Genomic DNA, 20142 nt, shown 5'->3' with positions numbered 1-20142 from the left:
CATCTAGCCTCATTCAATGCCAAACACACACCAATTATCCACATACACACACACAAACACACACACACACACACACACACACACACACACACACACACACATTCTTCAACCTGCTTTTATCCCCCTGTGTTGTTTTTTGTTTTGTTTTGTTTTTGTACTTTGTTATTTGTCTTTCTCTGTATAATGTATTTTGGTATTTTTTATATATGTCCCTGCACATGTCTTCACTTGTTTTGTAATCACTTTATAACACAATAAAAAAAAAAGGAATAATTTGCATATAACCTACACAAGAGAGATTTGACTAACTCCAAGCCTAATTTTGGACATTTTTGCCCTTAACTGATATAACATCACAATTATATGAATATAAAAAAATATGGGAGAAGTTAAAAAAAAGTTTTTTGTTAATATTGCATGTGTAATGAGAAAACAATAATTTGATAGAGGATGAAATGAACAGGTAGCAGTTAGAGGACAGCTGCAGTGTCTCCAGTGTCTCGTGCTGCAGCGTCAAGTTTGGAGAGATAGACAGACCAAAACCGGACGTTATATATTTAGCTTCAAAATAAAAGCACAGAAGTAGCCTTTTGGAATTCTGAAACTGCAATAAATTAAAATGGACTTTTATAGGATAATCATAACCCTGCCAAGATGCTTGATATATGGTTTGTTTCCCTTTGTACAGTAGGTCTATTAACAACCAAAAGAAGATGAAAAGAATCCATCATGAATGGATGAATTAAGCATATTAATTAATCAGGGCTGTCAATCGATTAAAATATTTAATCGCGATTAATCGCATGATTGTCCATAGTTAATCGCGGTTAATCGCAAATTAATCACACATTTTTTTATCTGTTCAAAATGTACCTTAAAGGGAAATTTTGTCAAATATTTAATACTCTTATCAACATGGGAGTGGGCAAATATGACCGCTTTATGCAAATGTATGTATATATTTATTATTGGAAATCAATTAACAACACAAAACAATGACAAATATTGTCCAGAAACCCTCACAGATACTGCATTTAGCATAAAGAAAAATGCTCAAATCATAACATGACAAACTGCAGCACAACAGGCAACAACAGCTGTCAGTGTGTCAGTGTGCTGACTTGACTATGACTTGCCCCAAAACTGCATGTGATTATCATAAAGTGGGCATGTCTGTAAAGGGGAGACTCGTGGGTACCCATAGAACCCATTTTCATTCACATATAACGGTCTGCAGGACAGATAATAATGCACACAGTGTACTCTCATAGACTAAGCTACTGGAGTTACCCTGCACTATATTCATTTTTAACTGTCTCTTCTGCACTATATTCACTTTTTTAATAATCCTGTATCACAGCTGTTACCCTGCACTATATTCACTTTTAACAGTTTTCTTCATCTCCTTGTATTTTTATATCTGGTATATTTTTTTGTACTTTGCACTACTAACTTTTTTACTGCCTTTTTACTAACATGTTTTGCACTATGGAACTGTGATGCTGGAAACTTGAATTTCCCTCCGGATCAATAAAGTTACTATCTATCTATCTATCTAATCATTCATTAACAAGTGTTCACAAATTGTTGGCGCAAGTACTGGACATTTTACATATATGCAAATCTATCATATGTAACACTCCAAATAGCTCCATATTGTGTTTTAATTTAACTATAATTAATTGCCATAAATATTTAATTTTCACAGCAGTTATTTTGACATTCAAAATGGGTTTTATTTTGAAATATGTAACCGGAAGTTGAATGTGTCATTACGAGCATGACGCTAACCGTGACGCTAACCGACTGCTGCATTAGCTAGAAACAATAATGGCCTTATCGTAGTAAAACACTACTTGTATCGTCTTTTTATGTGGTTGACATTCAAAGGAGTCAACAAACCGGATCATGTAAGCTCTTAAATTGACATATTAGTCCGTTTCAGAGGAGCTTTGTGACGTTACTTCACCGGCGTTAGCTCGGTAACGGTTGGCTAGCTAACTGACGTTTAAACGGTTGGGCAGCGAGAAGCGATGACGCTCCGGAGGATCCACCGATATCCTCGGACATGTCCACTTCTTCTGCTCTCCATCGTTCTGCTGGTTGTGAGTGAGCAGCTGGTGAGAGCAGCGTCTGAATATGACCCCTATACGATCCTGGGTGTCAGCAGGAGCGCGAGTCAAGCAGAAGTCAAACGGGCGTACAAGAACCTGGCCAAGGAATGGTGAGTGACGTCATGTAACGGTAGGCCAGCACACCTGGGCTGCAGCACATCAGTGAACTAACAGTGTTTACATCTGACACCTGAACTGGTGCTTGTTATTAACTCATTCTAGTCTAACTGAGAGCATTTTTTAACCATGCATGACCCTGCAGTGATGTATGATGTCCTTTTAGGCATCCAGACAAGAACAAGGACCCTAAAGCTGAGGACATGTTCATCAAGGTTTCCAAGTCATATGAGGTGGGTTAAAAAAAATGCATCACAACAACATATCATGTACTCCAGGGATTCTCAGCCTTTTGTAACTCGAGGCCCACTTCAGATTGTTAAAGAATTTCTGAGGACCACCTTCCCAAATAAACGACAAACTGGGCTATACAATATGTGTTATTATGCCGCTGTCAGGTGTAATGACCCACATGGATATTCAGCTTACCCTCACCCATCACTGCCTGCCACTATGAATCCAAAGTATTCAGGGTCATATTTCCTCACCACACACTTTTACTGGTTTCAAAAAATTGCTTGATTTTGTGTCACTGCATCTGTGACATATATGTCTGTAAAAGGGAGACTCGTGGGTACCCATAGAACCTATTTTCATTCACATGTCTTGAGGTCAGAGGTCAAGGGACCCCTTTCAAAATGGCCATGGCAGTTTTTCCTCAACAAAATTTAGAGTAAGTTTGGAGCGTTATTTAACGTCCTTCCCGAGAAGCTAGCATGACATGGTTGGTACCGATGGATTCTTTATGTTTTTATAGTTTCATATGATGCCAGTATCTTCACTCTAGCTTTAAAAGTGAGCCCGCTACAACCTCTGAAATACAGAATAGCGGTTAATCTAACCATTTGGCAGCACCTTCGCAGCCCACTAGGTGGCTCTGTGAGGCCCACCAGTGGGCCCCGGCCCAGTGGTTGAGAATAGCTACTCTATTTCATACAAGCACCAGCTGATATTCAGTATGTTTTTCTATGTGTCTCACTCAGTCTGTTTCATTTTCTGGTCAATCTGCAGTTATTATAACATTAATAGCCCTGTACCTAAGGTGACCAGGTGTCCCACTTTCTGAGTGACTGCACAGCATTTTTTATCCCTTGTCCCACATCCCACATATTGAGACGATGTCCCACATTTTTTCTTTGCTATGCTATGCCTAACGGGGAAAATTGCGAGTCACCTCAAAGTCACAAACTTTGCACATTTAGGCAGAATATGCTGTAAACTACCACAAAGAAAAGGAAATGTACTTTCAACAAAGACTGGGAAACTACTTATAAGTGGGTGGGTGAAGCCGGTGGAAGGCGATGCTCAAGAGGTGTTTTTTGCAAAATATTTATTGATATTTTTCAATTTCACACGGCGACATAAAGCAACACTGTACATGTGAGTCTCACAATAAATGTGCATCTCAAAAAGAGACGTGCCAATCTATTGATGCATTCGGGGGGAAAAAAAATCTAATTTACATCAAAATTTGTGTCCCACATTGACCCACACAAACACATACTCTTTGTCCCACATTTGGTTTGTTGGGATCTGGTAACCCTATTTGTGCCTGTCATTGTCTCTCGCACACAGATTCTGTCTAATGAGGAGCGAAGGTCCAACTTTGACCGCTATGGGCAGATGGATGAAAACCAGCCCTTAGGACAGTCACAGCATCAAGGTTTCCGCGGCTTCCAAAACAGCTTCTACTTTGATGAGTCCTTTTTCCATTTCCCCAGGTACAGGTTCAGATTTGTTTTGTCTATCATTGAAGTACTTGTCATTTTGTTAGGCAATACTTAAACGTGTCCCTTTGTTGCATGCTTGTGATGGTAGATGAGTACATGAGTACTGTCAACAGTTCTCAGTTCTTTCTCCACATCCCCATGACTGTGTTCCTAAATAGTGATAGATTAATGCCATTTTTAGATAATCAGCATCGGCCGATGCCTGCGCTCACACAAAAAAATGCCTGCAGACACATCTACAGGAAGTCTTGTAAATGTGGCTGCCGTGGAACGAAGTTAGCGCAAAATAGACAGTGAAAATGATCTGTTGATAGTCATATTGACACCATACCAGCAACATTACACATTTCACTTAAATTTCAATATATATATCCGTAAAATATATCACAGACATTGATTACAAAGTGCTTAACATAAACTAAATAAAAAAACAGAAAGAAAACAAACCTTTATCTTTTTTTCTAGCAATAATAATATGTAATAATTATGTGATGATACATTTTTTTTAAATTTAAAATATGTGCACTGTAGACAGAGTACAGATCTATGTAGGCAAACAGAGACAATGCAGACAATAACAGCGTTAGATAAATATTCCTTTAAGTTCAGCATTTTATGTCTCATTTGTTATTGTTGTTAATTTGTATTTTATAAGATGCAAAAAGGAAAAAACAACAATAGCAACATGATATTGGCATTATATATCAGCCATCGGCTACCCTGCTCTCTAAATATCAGCATCAGCCATTGGAAAAACCCATCGGTCTACCCCTATTCCTAAATATTTATTTTCCCAACATGCTGCTGTGTCCAGTCCATAGTGAGTGGTGTGAGTTGGGCTCCTCCTTGTGTTTGCATTTGGTTATTGATGATAATAATAAAAAGACAAAACTACTATCACCCATTAGTAGTTGCCAGTGGCAGCGATGATGCATCCAGGGCGACAGCACAGTGAAAGCTACTGTTTTGGAGCGGCGAAGAAGAATTGATATCCGATTAAAGTTGATTTTTTTTTCTTGGTTAATAAATTACGGTATCGGATCGGTGCATAGACTGGCGTACTCACCGATACCTGATACCAAATTTTGGCCAGTATCGGATGCATTGCTGATACTGACATCGGTATCGGAACTCTTCCTCTACTTAGCACGGTGCATCTGATTTAGAATGAGTGAACAAATTGGAGTTATAGACTGTTTACTATCAGGTCATGTCCTGAAAGCACTCTGTAGACTGTGTATAAAATAAAAAGGCTCACTGTCTTGCTTCGACTCTCCTCCAGGTCCAGGGACTTTGCAGACAGCAAGTACCTGCTTCACCATGCTCAGTTTAACAGCGACGTCCTTCCAGACAGCCACAAGAGGCCGTACCTGATCAAAGTGACCTCTGAGTGGTGCTTTGCATGCATCCACATTGAGCCTGTGTGGAAGGAGGTGGTGCAGGAGCTGGAGCCACTGGGTAAGTTGTCTGCTTAGCTGCCCTCTCCCAGTGATATTTGCTCAGTTGCAGGCCATTAGGACAAATGTAGTTCCAAGTGTTAAGATGCTTTACAGATAACCAGCCATTTCATTGATTATTCATTAGAGTTTTTTTGTTCTTCTTGGTTTCCTGGAACAAAGAGTGAAACCAAGGGAGGATTCAACCCAATGTAACAATTGTCTGGAGATGAAATTCAAGTTGTTCAGTTAATTCAGATAATTAGAAGTACAGTTCCCAGTGCCCTACAGACGTAGTCTCATTCTGTCTGTAAGAACTAAGTGGCCTGCCCTGGAAAAGTATTCTGCATATTTACTGTATGTACCCACAAAGTCACCAGTCATAACCAGTGGCATTTTTATTCAGTATGAAAATGGATGTTTGAAGATTTTAGATAGAAAGATAGATAGATAGTAACTTTATTGATCCCGAGGGAAATTCAAGTTTAAAAGGCTGGAGCCTAAAGCCTTAATTACATTTTTTGCCACTTTGGAGCTCAAGCATAACAGACACCTCTCACTATAATGCAATCCACGAACTATGACCTCAATGCTAAAAACACATAATTTAATTAAAGGGATAGTTCAGGTGTTTTGAAGTGTCTTTCTGGTCATGTCAAAGTCAGCTTTGGCATGTTTTTTTATCTGTCGCTGTGGTATATAGTGGTATGGACACACAGGATTCCGTGAGACACTAAAAACAGACGTATGCATCTTTTATGAACCCTGTCCATTAGGCCGTCCCTCACTAATTCCAAAGACTGAGGAGAGGAAAAACCCCACTGCTTGGAGTGGTTCTTCTTCTTCGAGACTTTCAGTGCCTTTGTTTGGTGAAAGAGAGAATTCACTTTAAAATAGGATTCACATTTGTCGTGTGTATAATTTCACTGTAATGCTCAGTTTTGTGTGAATTTGAGTCCCTTCTTGAACAGCATCCATTGTGGACTGGAATATAGGTAGGGATGCACCAATCTGACTTTATCAGTCCCGATACCGATACCGATACCGATACCTGGGCTTTGGGTATCAGCTGAGTACTGAGCCGATACCAGTATTTAATTAATAAGCTGTTTGCCTCACTGTGTGGAAGTGTCTGGGATCATTCTTTTATGTGTCAGGTAACATCAGGCTTAACTAAGTCATTGTTTTCCTAACTTTGTAAAACAAAATGTAACAAGTAAATACATAGATATACATTTTGTGAATTGTTAATTATTATTTAAATAATAATTCGTACACCAGCAACTTGGCAAAAAAATCTTCAAAATTAACAGGGATTACTATTCAGGTGTAAACTTTTTTAATGCAGCAACAAATTGGTCAAAACTTAAACAGGAAGTCAAATTCCAGTGTATCGTGTATGTAGTATATAAACATAAAATTGAATTTAATAGATCGGCCCCATTGTCAACGATATCCGATCCAGCTATTTGAGTCAGTATCGGCCCGATATCTGATCCGGTCTTGGTGCATCCCTAAATGTAGCTGCATTTTATGCCACATAATCATTTCAATATAAAATATCTGAAAGTCTATGAGCCCAAAGTTATGTCACCAGTTTGATGTCAGTAGGAAGGCAGCTCTCTGTTTGCATCTACAGGTTTTGTTGTCCAAAATCACTGGAATAACACAGTGAAATTAGTTTTAGGTGGTATTTTTACTTAATTGTGAGAACACTTGTGTTTTGCTCTACTGTATCAGGTACAATAGCAGTCTATTTTTACTATCAAACCAGGTGTGGGCATTGGCATCGTGGACCTGGGTTATGAGCGTCGCCTGGCCAACCAGCTGGGAGCTCACCGCGCTCCCTCCATCATCGGCTTGGTGAACGGCAGGGTGACCTTCTTCCATCAGGCCGTGGTACGGGAGCACCTGCGACACTTCATCGAAGACCTGCTGCCCCAGAAACTGGTGGAAAAGGTATAGTAGTACTACTATATGTGTGTATCTTCAAAGGATTTTACAGTCAGATAATAAGAATTGAATTGAACTGATTGCCGTTGTTTCTCCAGATCACAGATAACAACTACCTGGCCTTTCTGGATAGCTGGCATGTGGAAAATAAGCCCAGTGTTCTCTTGTTTGACCAAGTCCCTGTTGTTCCCCTCCTCTATAAAGTAAGCAGTGTATTTACACACACACACACACTCAGGAACACAAGTGTTGCACTAATTCGACTAAAAGTTATAGTAGAAAACAGAGAAGGCTGTTCAGTGTGGCTTCCCAAGCTGGTTAATATTCTGAGATCTGGTGCGGTTTCCGCCAATATACAAGAGAGCAGACAGATTAGTCCCCGACGGCAACTACAGAGGCATCTGTGTGAGCAGCTGTTTCTCATTTTTTCTGTTTACTAATGAATCAATATTTCCTCCTTTTGTTACACAGAATTATACCCTTTTAACCTATCACAATCAAATGCACTGGCAATATTGTTTTAATAACGTAATGTCAGTAAATATGTTAAAGAGAGAGAGAATAATTCAGGGCCAATTATGGGAACACATTTACAACCCATCAGATTTCCTAGTTGTAACTGTATCTAATGTAAACGGTTATGAGTAAAAGCTGTTTTCAGTTTTTTTTTTTTTTACACCTTCTCCTGTTTATTTTAATGTATTTATTTTTGACGCTCTCATCTTCCCACTCCACAGTTAACAGCGTTTGCCTTCAGAGACTATGTGCGTTTTGGCTACGTGGACCAGGGTGACACACACAACACTCGGCTCCTGCGGCAGTTCAACATAAACACATACGCCCCCACCATGCTGCTGTTTAAGGAGGATACGGAAAAGCCTGTTGACATCATCCAGGTACAAAAATAAACAGCAGTCTTGTAATAATTAATTGTTAAATGACTGAATCAGCTTATCAGTTGCAGTGTTTGCCATTTTGCACAATTTAACATCGTCTCTACTCAAACGTTTCTTGCTTTACGTCCTTCACACCCCCTTCTGTCTTTCAGGCCAGAGGGATGAAGCGACAGATCATGGATGAGTTTGTCTCCAACAACAAGTTCCTGCAGGTCCCACGGCTGGTCAACCAGCAGCTTTTTGATGAGCTGTGCCCCGTCAAGCAGTTTCACCGACGGAGGAAGTAAGACGTTTTATGAGCAGAGTCCTGAGCCTCTGGTCCTCTACTTAATATCTCTCTTAAATTGACCCCTGGTGTAATAAGATTTGATCAAAGGAGGTGTCTCTCTCTGCTGCTTGTCTACTCCTGCTGAATTGTTGTAGAAAGGAAAGGAAAATAAGCTAAGCCCGAATAGAGTGCTGCAGGAATTAGTCCCAAAACCCGGAAATGAGTTAGCATTTTAGCACTTCCGGTTCCCTCGTTTCGAAGTCGATGGGTTTTTTGAATGGTTTTTAGTTAGATGCCTGAAATAAGGTCTGTGATTAACACAAGCTTAAGAGATTTTAACATTTTGTTCTGCAACATAAGAGACGTCAGTAAATACCCCACTTGTGAATTTTGAAGCTTTTACGTGTCTTAAAAAAGGCGGTTGCCAACTAGAGGCTAAATGAGACTACTAATTGTCATCATGCAGAACACTTGTCCGCCTTTAGCTTAGAGGTGGTGACGTGAAGTCATGCGACTGTGGTGTAGTTCGTTTTTAGCCTAACGTTAGCTTTTTACTTCTGATGGTCATGAATATTTGCCACGGATCTTATTTTCTGCAATAATCTGCTATAAAAATCAATGGAAAAGTCCCATTGGCTTTTTGTCGAGGGAACCAGGGCGATGCCAACTTCCTGGTTGGCCTACAAAATTACGTCATCCCTGCACCACTCTATTTGACTTTTAACATCATATGACAACTATAAGAAGCTGAAATCCAAACCGAATAGTTGGACAGGCATTACAGTGGTTTGTCGGTGTGACATGAAATGTTGTGTAGGTTGGCTTCTGCAGCAGGTGAATTGACTGTGAATGGTTGGCAGGTACTGTGTGCTGCTGATCACAGCGGAGGACCAAGCCTTTCTTCCAGGCAATAAGGCCTTCCTGGACTTTGCATCAGTAAACAGAAAAGACGTGCTGCGGTTTGCGTACGTCTACCAGCGTCAGCAGCAGCCGCTCTGTCAGGCACTGCTCCCTAATCAAGGTGCACTCTCACCTCAGGTCAGTGGCACAAACACACATGCATCAATGATATGCTTGTCTAGTACACAAACTGCTCCTATAATGAAATGTGTGACACAAATGAACCCATCTGAAGAAAAAAAAAAAACGATATTCAGTCATCCCGTATAAACTAACATCAAGGACAACGTGCACTTTTAATATCCAGAACATCCAGAATTTGATATGTGTCAGATTACCGATATGTGCATCCTGAGACTCTGCATTTTAACACCACTCACAGGTGGTGATTCTCGAGAGGCGGAGCCACGCTGGTAAGGTCATGTACCGCTCTGTGAGTGGTGGCTGGAACGGCAGTGAGGAAGATAAATACCGCCTCCACGAACAGCTGGAGCTCCTTCAGAAAGACCCCACCTATCTGAGCTCAGACGCCACGCTGCCAGAACTCAACAACGAGATGGCCCCCGTAAGACACTGCAGACACACACTCAGCTTAGATTTGAGACCAGCGGGCTGGCTGGGGCAGCTCAGGGTGAAAAAAAAATATGTATCTGGAGGTATTTTTGGATTAATGTCATTGTTTTCTGTTTCATTTTCCACAGATGTTTATTATTCAGTGGATGAATGCTGCCTATGATTACATCCTTCAAATATATGATGACCTTCTCTACTCAAACTGGTAAGACAACACTCACACACAGAGTCTGCAGCATTTAGTGCAAACAAGAGAGAGACAAACAAGGGGGTGTACTTTCTGAAATTTATCGGAAGCTGAGTCATGCGTCTGCATCAAGATGTTGCCAAAATGATCTGGTGTTGGTTCTGTTGGGACGCATTTAGTGTCCCATCGTAGCTGTGATATAGCCCTTCAGAAATATAACTACACGTAGAGGTTACAGGGAGACTGTGTGGTATTGGTTGATATGGGCTGCTCTGTGTTTTCTCCTACATGTTTAAATAGTTTTTTAAACATTTTTTTCTGTCCTCAAGGCGAGAGATGATGCCCATCCTGTCATTGATCTTCTCGGCTCTCTTCATTCTTTTTGGCACCGTCATCATTCAGGCCTTCAGGTGAGAGCGATATCACCTTTTTACTATATGTTAGTTTCTCACATTGTAAGAACAGTGCACAAAAAGCAAAAGAAACAAAAAAAGCAACAAATATGAGGTCATGGGATGATCAGTAAATCAAGACAAATTTAAAAATAAAACCATTTAAATTAAAATATTTCACACGGTACATACAATAATTATGAAAGATCTGTCTCATTGGCTAAATAAGTACACACTTTTTTCCACCGTTCTCCCAATTCTTTTTGGAGTCATATGGAGTAGGCCATCTGTTCTACACAGATGTAGGTGTTTAACAATATTATTCTGTAACATTTTAATCATATGCCCAAACATTTGACCTGAAACTACTTCAAAATGTTTTATACTTACTGATACTGACTAGATCAACAATAGAAATGTTTGTTTGTCTGTTAGAGGGATTACTCCAAAAGTCTGCGGTGGACTTGAATGACATTTTTTGGAAGGGTGGGGTGTGGCACAATTACAATCCATGAGATTTGGGTGGCGATCCGGATCATGATCCGGATTCAGGAATTTTTTCACGGATTCAGATCAGCCAGAACATTAACACCTCTGGGTATAACACATGCGCAGCGTACCTGATGACGCGTTGATGACGCGTTGATGACGCGTTGATGACGCGTTGATGACGCGTTGATGACGCGTTGATGACGTGTGACCCGCCTCCTTCTGAGAGCAGAGAGATACGTGTGTGGATGTGTGGAGCTGCTGGCCGTCCGCGGTGAGAAAGAAAAAAGCGGTAGATGACAGGATGAGAGACAATGTAGGGTAACGTTATACAGACAAAACAAGGCTGCTGAATGAGAGAGGCATCCGCAGATACGTTATACGGAAACACACTGTGTTAATAATAAGCCGACCACCTCACGGTACCGCCAGCTGTGAGCTGTCATCTGTTTTTAAAGTCATGCGTTGGCGGAGGTCTGCGCTCTCCGAGTGCCATTCTAGTTCTACATGATTATTCCTGGTTTTGATGCCAGGTGAGTGAAATACTGACTGGCTAGCGTTGCCCCCAAAGGAGTCAGAGATATTGGTGTCCACACTGATGATTTCCCTTTCTTGTGGTGCAATTTACAGTGAGCCAGGTGAGAGCAAACCCCGGAAACCAAAGCCAAAGGAGCAATCACAAACTGAGGAAGATGCATCAAGTAGAGCTAGCACTTCAAGGTAATGTAGTGAAAGAAGTGAACACAAGACGCACGCAGAATACAGCACATAGCAGATCCACAGCCAAAAACATTTTTTTTTTTTTTTTTTTTTACATGGGCAACCTACTCAACTCACAGTATGAGCCACAACAGCAGACAACTGGAAAATAAAGACACCAAAGAACAGTTTAATTCTCACACAGGCTGCCTGAACGATGGCTTTTAAAACCTGTTTTGCCGTTGAATGGCTGTTTATCCACCTGGTAGGACTGGGGGGGGATTGTTGTTTACTTTAACTTAAGCACGTCCTTGAGCTGTCAAAGCAGTCTCTATAGCCCCACAACATATGCTCTTGTTAATAAGTAAACATGACTCAGACGTAAAGTGTTAATACATTTGTATTTTTTGTCATGTAGCCAACTGGCAATGTTTATCTACAACTGGCTGATGCATAGTGCTTTGCTGTGATGATCAGGTTTAGAGTTTTTTCTTTTCCACAATAGTTAGATTAGTTACAAATTATTGCTTGCTGTAATCATTCATCCTCCCCATACTGGCCGTGAAGCGATCCCCTCCTCCTAACACAACTACTCTGTAAAAAAATAAGGGACATAATCCATATAAAAGTAATCCCCCGCCTTTTCTTTTTCATCCCTGTAACTTCCCGTATCTCTATCTTTCTCACTGGTCCGTTCAGCCGTCCTCCTAAGAAGGACTTTGTGGAGGTGACGGAGCTGACCGACATCACGTACATCAGTAACCTGGTCAAGCTGAGGCCTGGCCACATCAACGTTGTACTGGTGCTCACCAACGCCTCTAAGAATGCCCTGCTCAGGAAATTTGCCAAGGAGGTTTTTTCTTTCTCTGGGTAAGTCTCATCACTGCAGGACATATTTTTAACTTTCTATTATTATTTGTTTCCATTAGTTTACACTAGGGCTGTCAATCGATTAAAATATTTAATCGTGATTAATTGCAAGATTGTCCATAGTTAATTGTGATTAATCACAAATTAATCCCACATTTTTTTATCTGTTCAAAATGTACCTTAAAGGGAGATTTGTCAAGTATTTAATACTCTTATCAACATGGGAGTGGGCAAATATACTTGTTTTATCCAAACGTAAGTATATATTTATTTTTGGAAATCAATTAACAACACAAAACAATGACAAATATTGTTCAGAAACCCTCACAGGTACTGCATTTAGCATTAAAACATATACTCAAATTATAACATGGCAAACTGCAGCGCAATAGGCAACAACAGCTGTCAGTGTGCTGACTTGACTATGACTTGCTCAAAACTACTTGTGATTATCATAAAGTGGGCATGTCTGTAAAGGGGAGACTTGTGGGTACCCATAGAACCCATTTTCATTCACATATCTTGAGGTCAGAGGTCAATGGACCCCTTTGAAAATGGCCATGCCAGTTTTTGCTCGCTAAAATTGAGCGTAACTTGGTAGCGTTCTTTAGCCTCCTTTGCAACAAGCTTAGGTTTTCTAGTTTCATATTTTACCAGTATCTTCACTCTAGCAAGTGCATTATTGCGTTAAAGAAATTAGTGGCATTAAAACGTGGTGTTAACGTGTTTTTATCGCGTTAACTTTGACAGCCCTAGTTTACTCATATAAAAAAAAGCCTAAATTGGCCTTGTGAATGCAGACTATAGCTGAACACCGTTTCTGGTTCAAAGAACTATTAGTAATTTTGTGTTTACTGGTCTTTGTGATGTTGCAGTAACTTGCTTTTAAATGATGGAACTAAGGATATATCATGAAATAATAATATAAACATAATGTACTTCAGTATGTATCTTGTCCACTAAGATGCCCTGATTGCATATTTTTCTTTTACCAATACTTGGTCCACTTAATAATCCTAAACCCCTCTGCCACTACAGGACTCAGACCCTCCACTTCTCCTTCCTCAACGCTGATAAGCACCGCCACTGGATGCCGTCGCTCCTTCGCTCGACCTCTGACGCCATGCAGAGCGAGGGCCATTCGGACGAGGACGAGGAGTCTCCGGACTACACCGGCCACGTCCTGGCCCTCAACGGCCACAAGAAATACTTTTGCCTCTTCAGACCCGTCTTCACGGGGGACGATCCCAACGACTCCTCGTCCGACACCTCGTTCTCCTCGGACAGCAGGAGAAAGTCCCGGTCCAGGTCCAGGTCCAGCTCCCACTCTCGCTCCAGGTCCCATTCCAGGGAGGATGGGGCCGGACCCAAGAGGGGCTCCAGTAGGGCCACCAGCATAGAAGTCCACCACAAGCTCGACAGGCTGGGACTGTGGATGGAGAGGCTAATGGAGGGCACTCTAGCCAGATTACAAGTCCCTGCGTGGCCCTCTCTTGGTGAAACCACCGGCTCCTCCACAGAGAGCTGAGGTGAAAGTAAGAAAGGTCAGATGATAGTGGATTCGTTGTGGTTTTGCCTCCTGATTAAGTTCTTTTAGCAGGAAAACTGCAGAACAGTGTTGCAGTTTTCAAATAATTATTTAAGTTCTCATTCGCAAGAGGAAGGTGCGACCTGTTTACAGAATGTTTTATTTTATCTGTTAGATAGGTGTGAAGCAGACGGCTCAGAGTAGCGTGCTTCCACAAACCTTTAAAAGGCGCATATTGAGGCAAAGGTAAAGTCTGCGCTGCATGATGCCGCTTCACGTCTTCTGTACAGAGACAGAAGGAAGAGAAAGGAGAGACTCTATATACATACACAGTCAATCTTCACACACATACACAGGTGGTGTTGAAAGTGTCCCTGTTTATTACCCCCAACGGCCAATAAGCATCATGCTGCAGGCGCTAGCTATAGCTAACTGTGTGCTCATGTACTGTATGTGTGTGAGTTAAAGATTAACTCCAGGTATTTGTGTTGTTTTCCTCTCTTCTTAACTCTAGTCTCAGTGCATTCATTAGGGGTGAAATCTTACAGCTCGGAATAAGTGCAGTTGTTTTGCTCTACTCACCAAGAGCCTCTAAAATTTGCTTCGAGCCTGAAAACATCTCATCAATTGACAGCCCTCTGTCATGAGTTTTAACTTGACGGTATGTGGAAGCAGGTTAATATGAATAAAGACTTGAAAACTGAGCCTGATGCACTGAGTTTATATTTAAATTATTTGTTATTTTTTTTACTTTTAGGAGCCTTCGGTTGAACTTGATTATTAAACTTTGTTTGCTGTTATAGATCTGACAACCTTTTTCGATTCCAGGCATTAAAGACATCGAGGATTTCACAGCATTGTAAACCGCAATAATGAACTTTGTCACATAACCCCATTGACATTTCAGTATATTTAAAAAAAAAAAAAAACGGTTAATGATTGAATAAGATTCTTCCTGGTGTTTTTCTGCTCAGGCCAAGTTGCCGTGTCTTGCTGCTGTTTAGGGATTTAACATTAAATATGCTACCAGCCTAGTTATTGATGAAGTTAAACATGTCATTTTGGGGAAGTGGTACCCAAAATGTTCAAATCTGCCTTTTTGTTTTTACACTTGCTGTTTTATTTGGGGCTGGTTTCACTTATTTTTTCTTGTCAATTGTCTGAATAAGGGGGAAAAGATAAATACCATATTATACTTGCCCTTTTTAAGCCTGAGCCCTTAAACCACTGTAAATGTCAATGCATGGAATACGTAGAGCTAAAATGACTAATAAACGTTTTGGGGAATTTGCACTGGCAACTTTAAATACTTCACCCCCGTCTCTCTCCTCCTTTTACTCTGTAATTGAATAATTTGCTGCCCAACAAATGATACCTGCAGTACACTGTAACAACTGTAATCATTATTTTCTTCTTGTATGTCCTTTGAACTTCATTTGTGTCTATACCCAACTGTGAGAAATTAAGTGTTAATTATTAAAAGAAACTCCTTTTAAAAGTTTATTTAATAAAAATGTGTTGATATGACACGTCATTCTCCGTCATGCTTCTTTAAACTATATTATTATAAATACATGCATCTGCAACCATACAGAATTCAATATGTTAATATGAGTACATGGATCACTAATTAAGGCACAATGCATTTTCCAGCTAATCTGTCCAATAGTTTGAGGTGTAATTAATATTAAAGTATACGTCAATTAAATTTAAATATGAGACTCTGACAGTCAGCAGATAATACAAGAACAAATATTTACCATAAATAGAACTACTGTTTGCTGAACATGAATACAGCATGTTTAGCAGCATTGGCATTATACACAGTGCACACCTCAGGCTCAGTAAACATCAGGAATGTCAAACACTTTCTCCATGGACTGTTCTTAAATGTGAAAGGAGCAGGGCAGCAGCTCGTCCGGAGTCATCACCAGGTACGAGCCGTCGGGTTTTGACAGGTAAACATCCCAGTTTGATCCAAACTGTGAGGGAAAAGAAAACATAACAAGAAGTCAAATCCTCTCGCAAAGCATCCCTTGTTAATAATTTTTGTGTGTGGTTCTGACAATGAAAAGTTAAAGGTCCCATAATATGCTCATTTTCAGGTTCATGCTTTTGTATTTTGTGTTTCTACTAGAACATGTTGTAATCTCATTTTTTACAATATGGGACCTTTAATAATAATAATACATTCTATCATCACAGATTAGAAATGAAAAGCTCCTTGAAAAACTGCACCAATCCAGTAGACCAGCAGAGATAATACCTCTATCATGACCTGCCTGCAGCCACCACACGGGGAGATGAACTTGTCATCCGTGTCACTGCAAGGAACATATGAGGAAAGATGTAGCTGAGAAACAAAACTGGGGAAATAATGTTGAACACAAAGACTTGTAGACCCCATTGATGTTTTGGAGTGATGACAGTGGCTCGCAGTGTTGTGTGACTCTACTATAAATCTTTGCATTTCTACTAATGTTGATACAGTTATCTCACAAGGCATCATCTAAAACAGTGTTTCCCAACCTGGGGTCTGGGCCCCCCTTAAGGCCCTGACACACCAAGCCGACGGTCGGCCGTCAGACAGTTGTTTACCCGCACCGTCGGCTCTAGTCTGCCCATGTTGGAATTTTTTCGGCTGATACAGCGTGTTAAATCGGCGGTGCTCGTCGGTGAGAGAAACCACTCTGATTGGCTGTTCGGCTTAAAAAAAAACAGTGCACGAGAAGAGAAACGGAAGTGAGGAAAGCAAAACCACGAGAAAAGTCAAGAGGAAAAACATTTTTCATCTTCATCTCATCTGATCATTCCAATACATGGATATTTTCACAACGACATGGCCATCTGGAATGAGACTAAGTGGTAAGTTAGCGTGGTGTGTAAATAGTCGGCAAACGCTGCTTTATTTCATGTACGTATCATGACAACGGCTTTTATATCCACAGTCCTTGGTCTTCCGGTTACCCTGTTTGAATGACAAATACAGACTATCGCCACCTGCTGGTATGAAGAGTTATTTCATCTCACGCAGGCGCAGAACGTACGTGGTAGTTGGCCGTCGGCTGTAGTCTTTGCATGTGTGTTTGAGTTCAAGTTTTTGGCCAAGACAAATGTGACGTTTGGCAACTCAACAGGTAGCCTTCGTCGCCGCTAGTTCTTTGATGTCGGGTTGGTGTGTCTGGGCCCCCCTTATGGGGGCGCCAAAGATCGCAGGAGGTGCGCCAGGATTTGTCTGCTCTGAGGTTGTCAAAAGTAGATTTGCACATTAATAACTAAAACAATAATAACACACTTGCTGGATAATTTATACAAAAATCTATAGATAAAACTATTAAAAATAAGATTTTTTGCCACTTAGTAGGCCACATTCTGTTTAAACCCGGTATTTGTGCACAGTTGTAGATAAAGATTAGGCTACACTAATATTATTATTATACTATTTGTAGAATTAGATTCCAGTGGTGTCTATCACCAGCATTTTCACAGCTGGAAGGCAGAACTGTACCGTTATGTTATTCCCCTTTTCTGCTTTACATACAAAATAATATTTCTTTTCTCTTGATCCAAAAGTTACGGAAAGTAATACGATTACTTTAATATTGACGGATGCTGAGATCTCAAAGGAAATACAGAGAACTTATTAGTTAGATATGGACGTTACCCGGCAATTGCAATTGCCTTGAAACTCCTGTGGCCTTCAGACACTGCCTTTGCGATGGCGTTCCTTTCAGCACACACACCCAGGTTGGAACATACATTCTCCACATTGCAACCTGCCGGGGACAAAGATTTATTTTTTGTTTATTTTCTTCACTGAAATGAAGCAAATACATAAGGAGTTTTATAAGATTAGATTCACCAGAGTTACAGAAAGACACGTTTTTTCCCCATCTATTTACTTCTTCTCCAGTGGCGGTTCTAGACCTTTTCAAATGTTTGCCTTAAAGGGGCCAGAGGGGGGTCCAGATGATAAATAGACTTGCATTTATATAGCGCTTTTCTAGTCTTATGACCACTCAAAGCACTTTACACTACATGTCGACATTCACCCGTTCACACACTGATGGCAGACGCTGCCATACAAGGTCTAATCTAAATGCTTATTCACACACCGATGGCACAGCCTTCGGGAGCAATTTAGGGTTCAATATGTTGCCCAAGGACACTTTGACATGCAGACTGGAGGATCCGGGGATCGAATTGCCGATTGGTGGACGACCCGCTCTACCTCTAAGCCAAAGCCACCCCCCTAGCACCGCCTGGTCAAATAGTTACTCAAGAGGTACACGTGACTCGCTAAACTTTGTACAGTCCAGTAACATGAACAGGAAGGTTGGCTCTTTGCCTCATTGTTGACAATAATTTGACATCCCTGTCAGTGGGTATACAGCGCTGTTGACGCAATGACAAAAGGTCACCTTAGCTCATGGGAACGTTGAGATTCGTTGATCCTGAGGAACGTGAGGACGTGCAGCTGGGAGACATTTTAGAATTAAACTTTTCCTCTGCTGAATCATTTCAACTGCCTGATACTCAGGCAGTCATTAACATCCATTCAAGGCAAGGCACACCCTGGACAGGTCTTTTCATTAACATAAAGCAGCAAAATGAAACTGCTCAAGCAATTAAAGGATCAATTTCCTCGTACTTTTAATGGATCTCTGTCACTTGCCCGCATGTCAAATGATCTCAAACAGCAACATAACAAAAAGAAGAAGAAGAAGAAGACTGGTAAAGACCTTGATTAAATTAGCTTAAGGAAAACCCTCAAATGATAAGAATGCAGAATTCAGTGTTGAAACTTGAACTTTTACATGAGAGAGAAGTCTCTGGGTATAATGAAAAGTCTGACATGAACTTTACATTTTACAGTCATTCTACTGTGTTTTCTAGAAATGATGTAAAACCATGTCACACATTTGGTTCTTCATGTATCTTACCTGTAAACACACTGTTGTCTAGTGTGAGGAGAGCAGCTCCCACTCTGTATTTGCTGTAAGGACAGTAAGCATGCTGCTTGGCCTCCTGAGCCTTTTGGACCAGCTTCTTGACTGTTTCCTGAGACAAGTGTTTGGAGCCATGGTCGTTAATATGCGTCACACCTTCGTTGATCTTGACTTGGTCCATGATTGTTCCTGTGGTTTGTAAGGCAGTTTTTGAGTCAGTGAATGAGTCTATTGTAGCTCAGCTGTTAGTGGGAATGGGAAAGAGGAAGCAGTCACAGTCAATCACTGGCTACGACATCAACACGCTCTCAATTCAGTGCTGTAGAATCAACTGTTTAACTTAACTAAATGGCGTTCTTCATGCCAAATATTTACTCTAATCAAACGTTCAAAAGATTCAGATGCATCTTACCTGTAAACACACAAGTTGTTGTCTAGGGTCAGGACAGCAGCTCCCACTCTGAATGTGTTGTAATGAATGAGTCTGTTGTAGCTCAGCTTTAAATGGGAACGGGACAGAGGGAAGGGACAGAGGGAGCCAATCACTGGCTACTATACCTACATGCTGTCATGAAGCAATGAGAGGCGGCTTTGTTGTTGCTATTCATTTTGTGCAGTCATATATATATATATATATATATATGTATATATATATATATATATACATATATATATATAATTCTCTGTCTCTATGTAAGAGACATGCATGTTCTCCTTGTGTAAGCGTTGGTTTTCGCCGGGTTCTCCGGCTACCTCCCACAGTCTATAGACATGCAGGTTAGGTCAATAGTTGACTCTAAATTGTCCGTAGGTGTGAATGTGAGCGTTAATCGTTGTCCGTCTCTATGTGTCAGCTCTGTGATAGGCTTGCGACCTGTCCAGGGTGACCCCGCCTTCGCCCAATGTCAGCTGGGATCGGCTCCCTGATGTTGATACAAGAGTGTCCCAACCGACCCCGCTCTCCCTGTAGGGTAGACTGGGGACGGTTGCAACACTTTTTGCATTTCTCTGTCACTCAGAGACTATTTGGACCATCCTTCC

At 40.8% G+C, this 20142-nt stretch overlaps 2 protein-coding genes across 3 annotated transcripts; one reads left to right on the top strand and one right to left on the bottom strand.

Annotated features, from left to right (window-relative positions):
• Positions 1–1756: 1756 nt before the first annotated feature.
• Positions 1757–15681, top strand: LOC141764732 (dnaJ homolog subfamily C member 16-like). Its single transcript, XM_074630193.1, has 15 exons — positions 1757–2224; positions 2398–2464; positions 3807–3952; positions 5244–5419; positions 7172–7356; positions 7449–7553; positions 8088–8246; positions 8399–8529; positions 9375–9552; positions 9797–9979; positions 10116–10192; positions 10504–10584; positions 11686–11775; positions 12454–12624; positions 13663–15681. Exons 1-15 carry the CDS (start codon positions 2034–2036, stop codon positions 14150–14152), a joined length of 2430 nt encoding a protein of 809 aa, XP_074486294.1. The 5' UTR covers positions 1757–2033; the 3' UTR covers positions 14153–15681.
• A 227-nt stretch (positions 15682–15908) lies between these two features.
• Positions 15909–19637, bottom strand: LOC141764747 (cytidine deaminase-like). Of its 2 annotated transcripts, none has more exons than XM_074630219.1 (5): positions 19514–19637; positions 19096–19290; positions 17817–17928; positions 16419–16476; positions 15909–16134 (listed from the first exon to the last, which is right to left on the bottom strand). In XM_074630219.1, exons 2-5 carry the CDS (start codon positions 19280–19282, stop codon positions 16039–16041), a joined length of 453 nt encoding a protein of 150 aa, XP_074486320.1. In that variant the 5' UTR covers positions 19283–19290; positions 19514–19637; the 3' UTR covers positions 15909–16038. The 2 variants fall into 2 exon arrangements, with proteins under 2 accessions (XP_074486320.1, XP_074486331.1); XM_074630230.1 differs by having other exon boundaries at positions 19096–19343; positions 19514–19615.
• Between the last annotated feature and the right edge of the window lie 505 nt (positions 19638–20142).

The sequence above is a fragment of the Sebastes fasciatus genome, chromosome 1 (assembly GCF_043250625.1).
Source record: "Sebastes fasciatus isolate fSebFas1 chromosome 1, fSebFas1.pri, whole genome shotgun sequence".
NCBI lineage: Eukaryota > Metazoa > Chordata > Actinopteri > Perciformes > Sebastidae > Sebastes > Sebastes fasciatus.
This window is presented reverse-complemented; position numbering and strand designations above follow the sequence as displayed.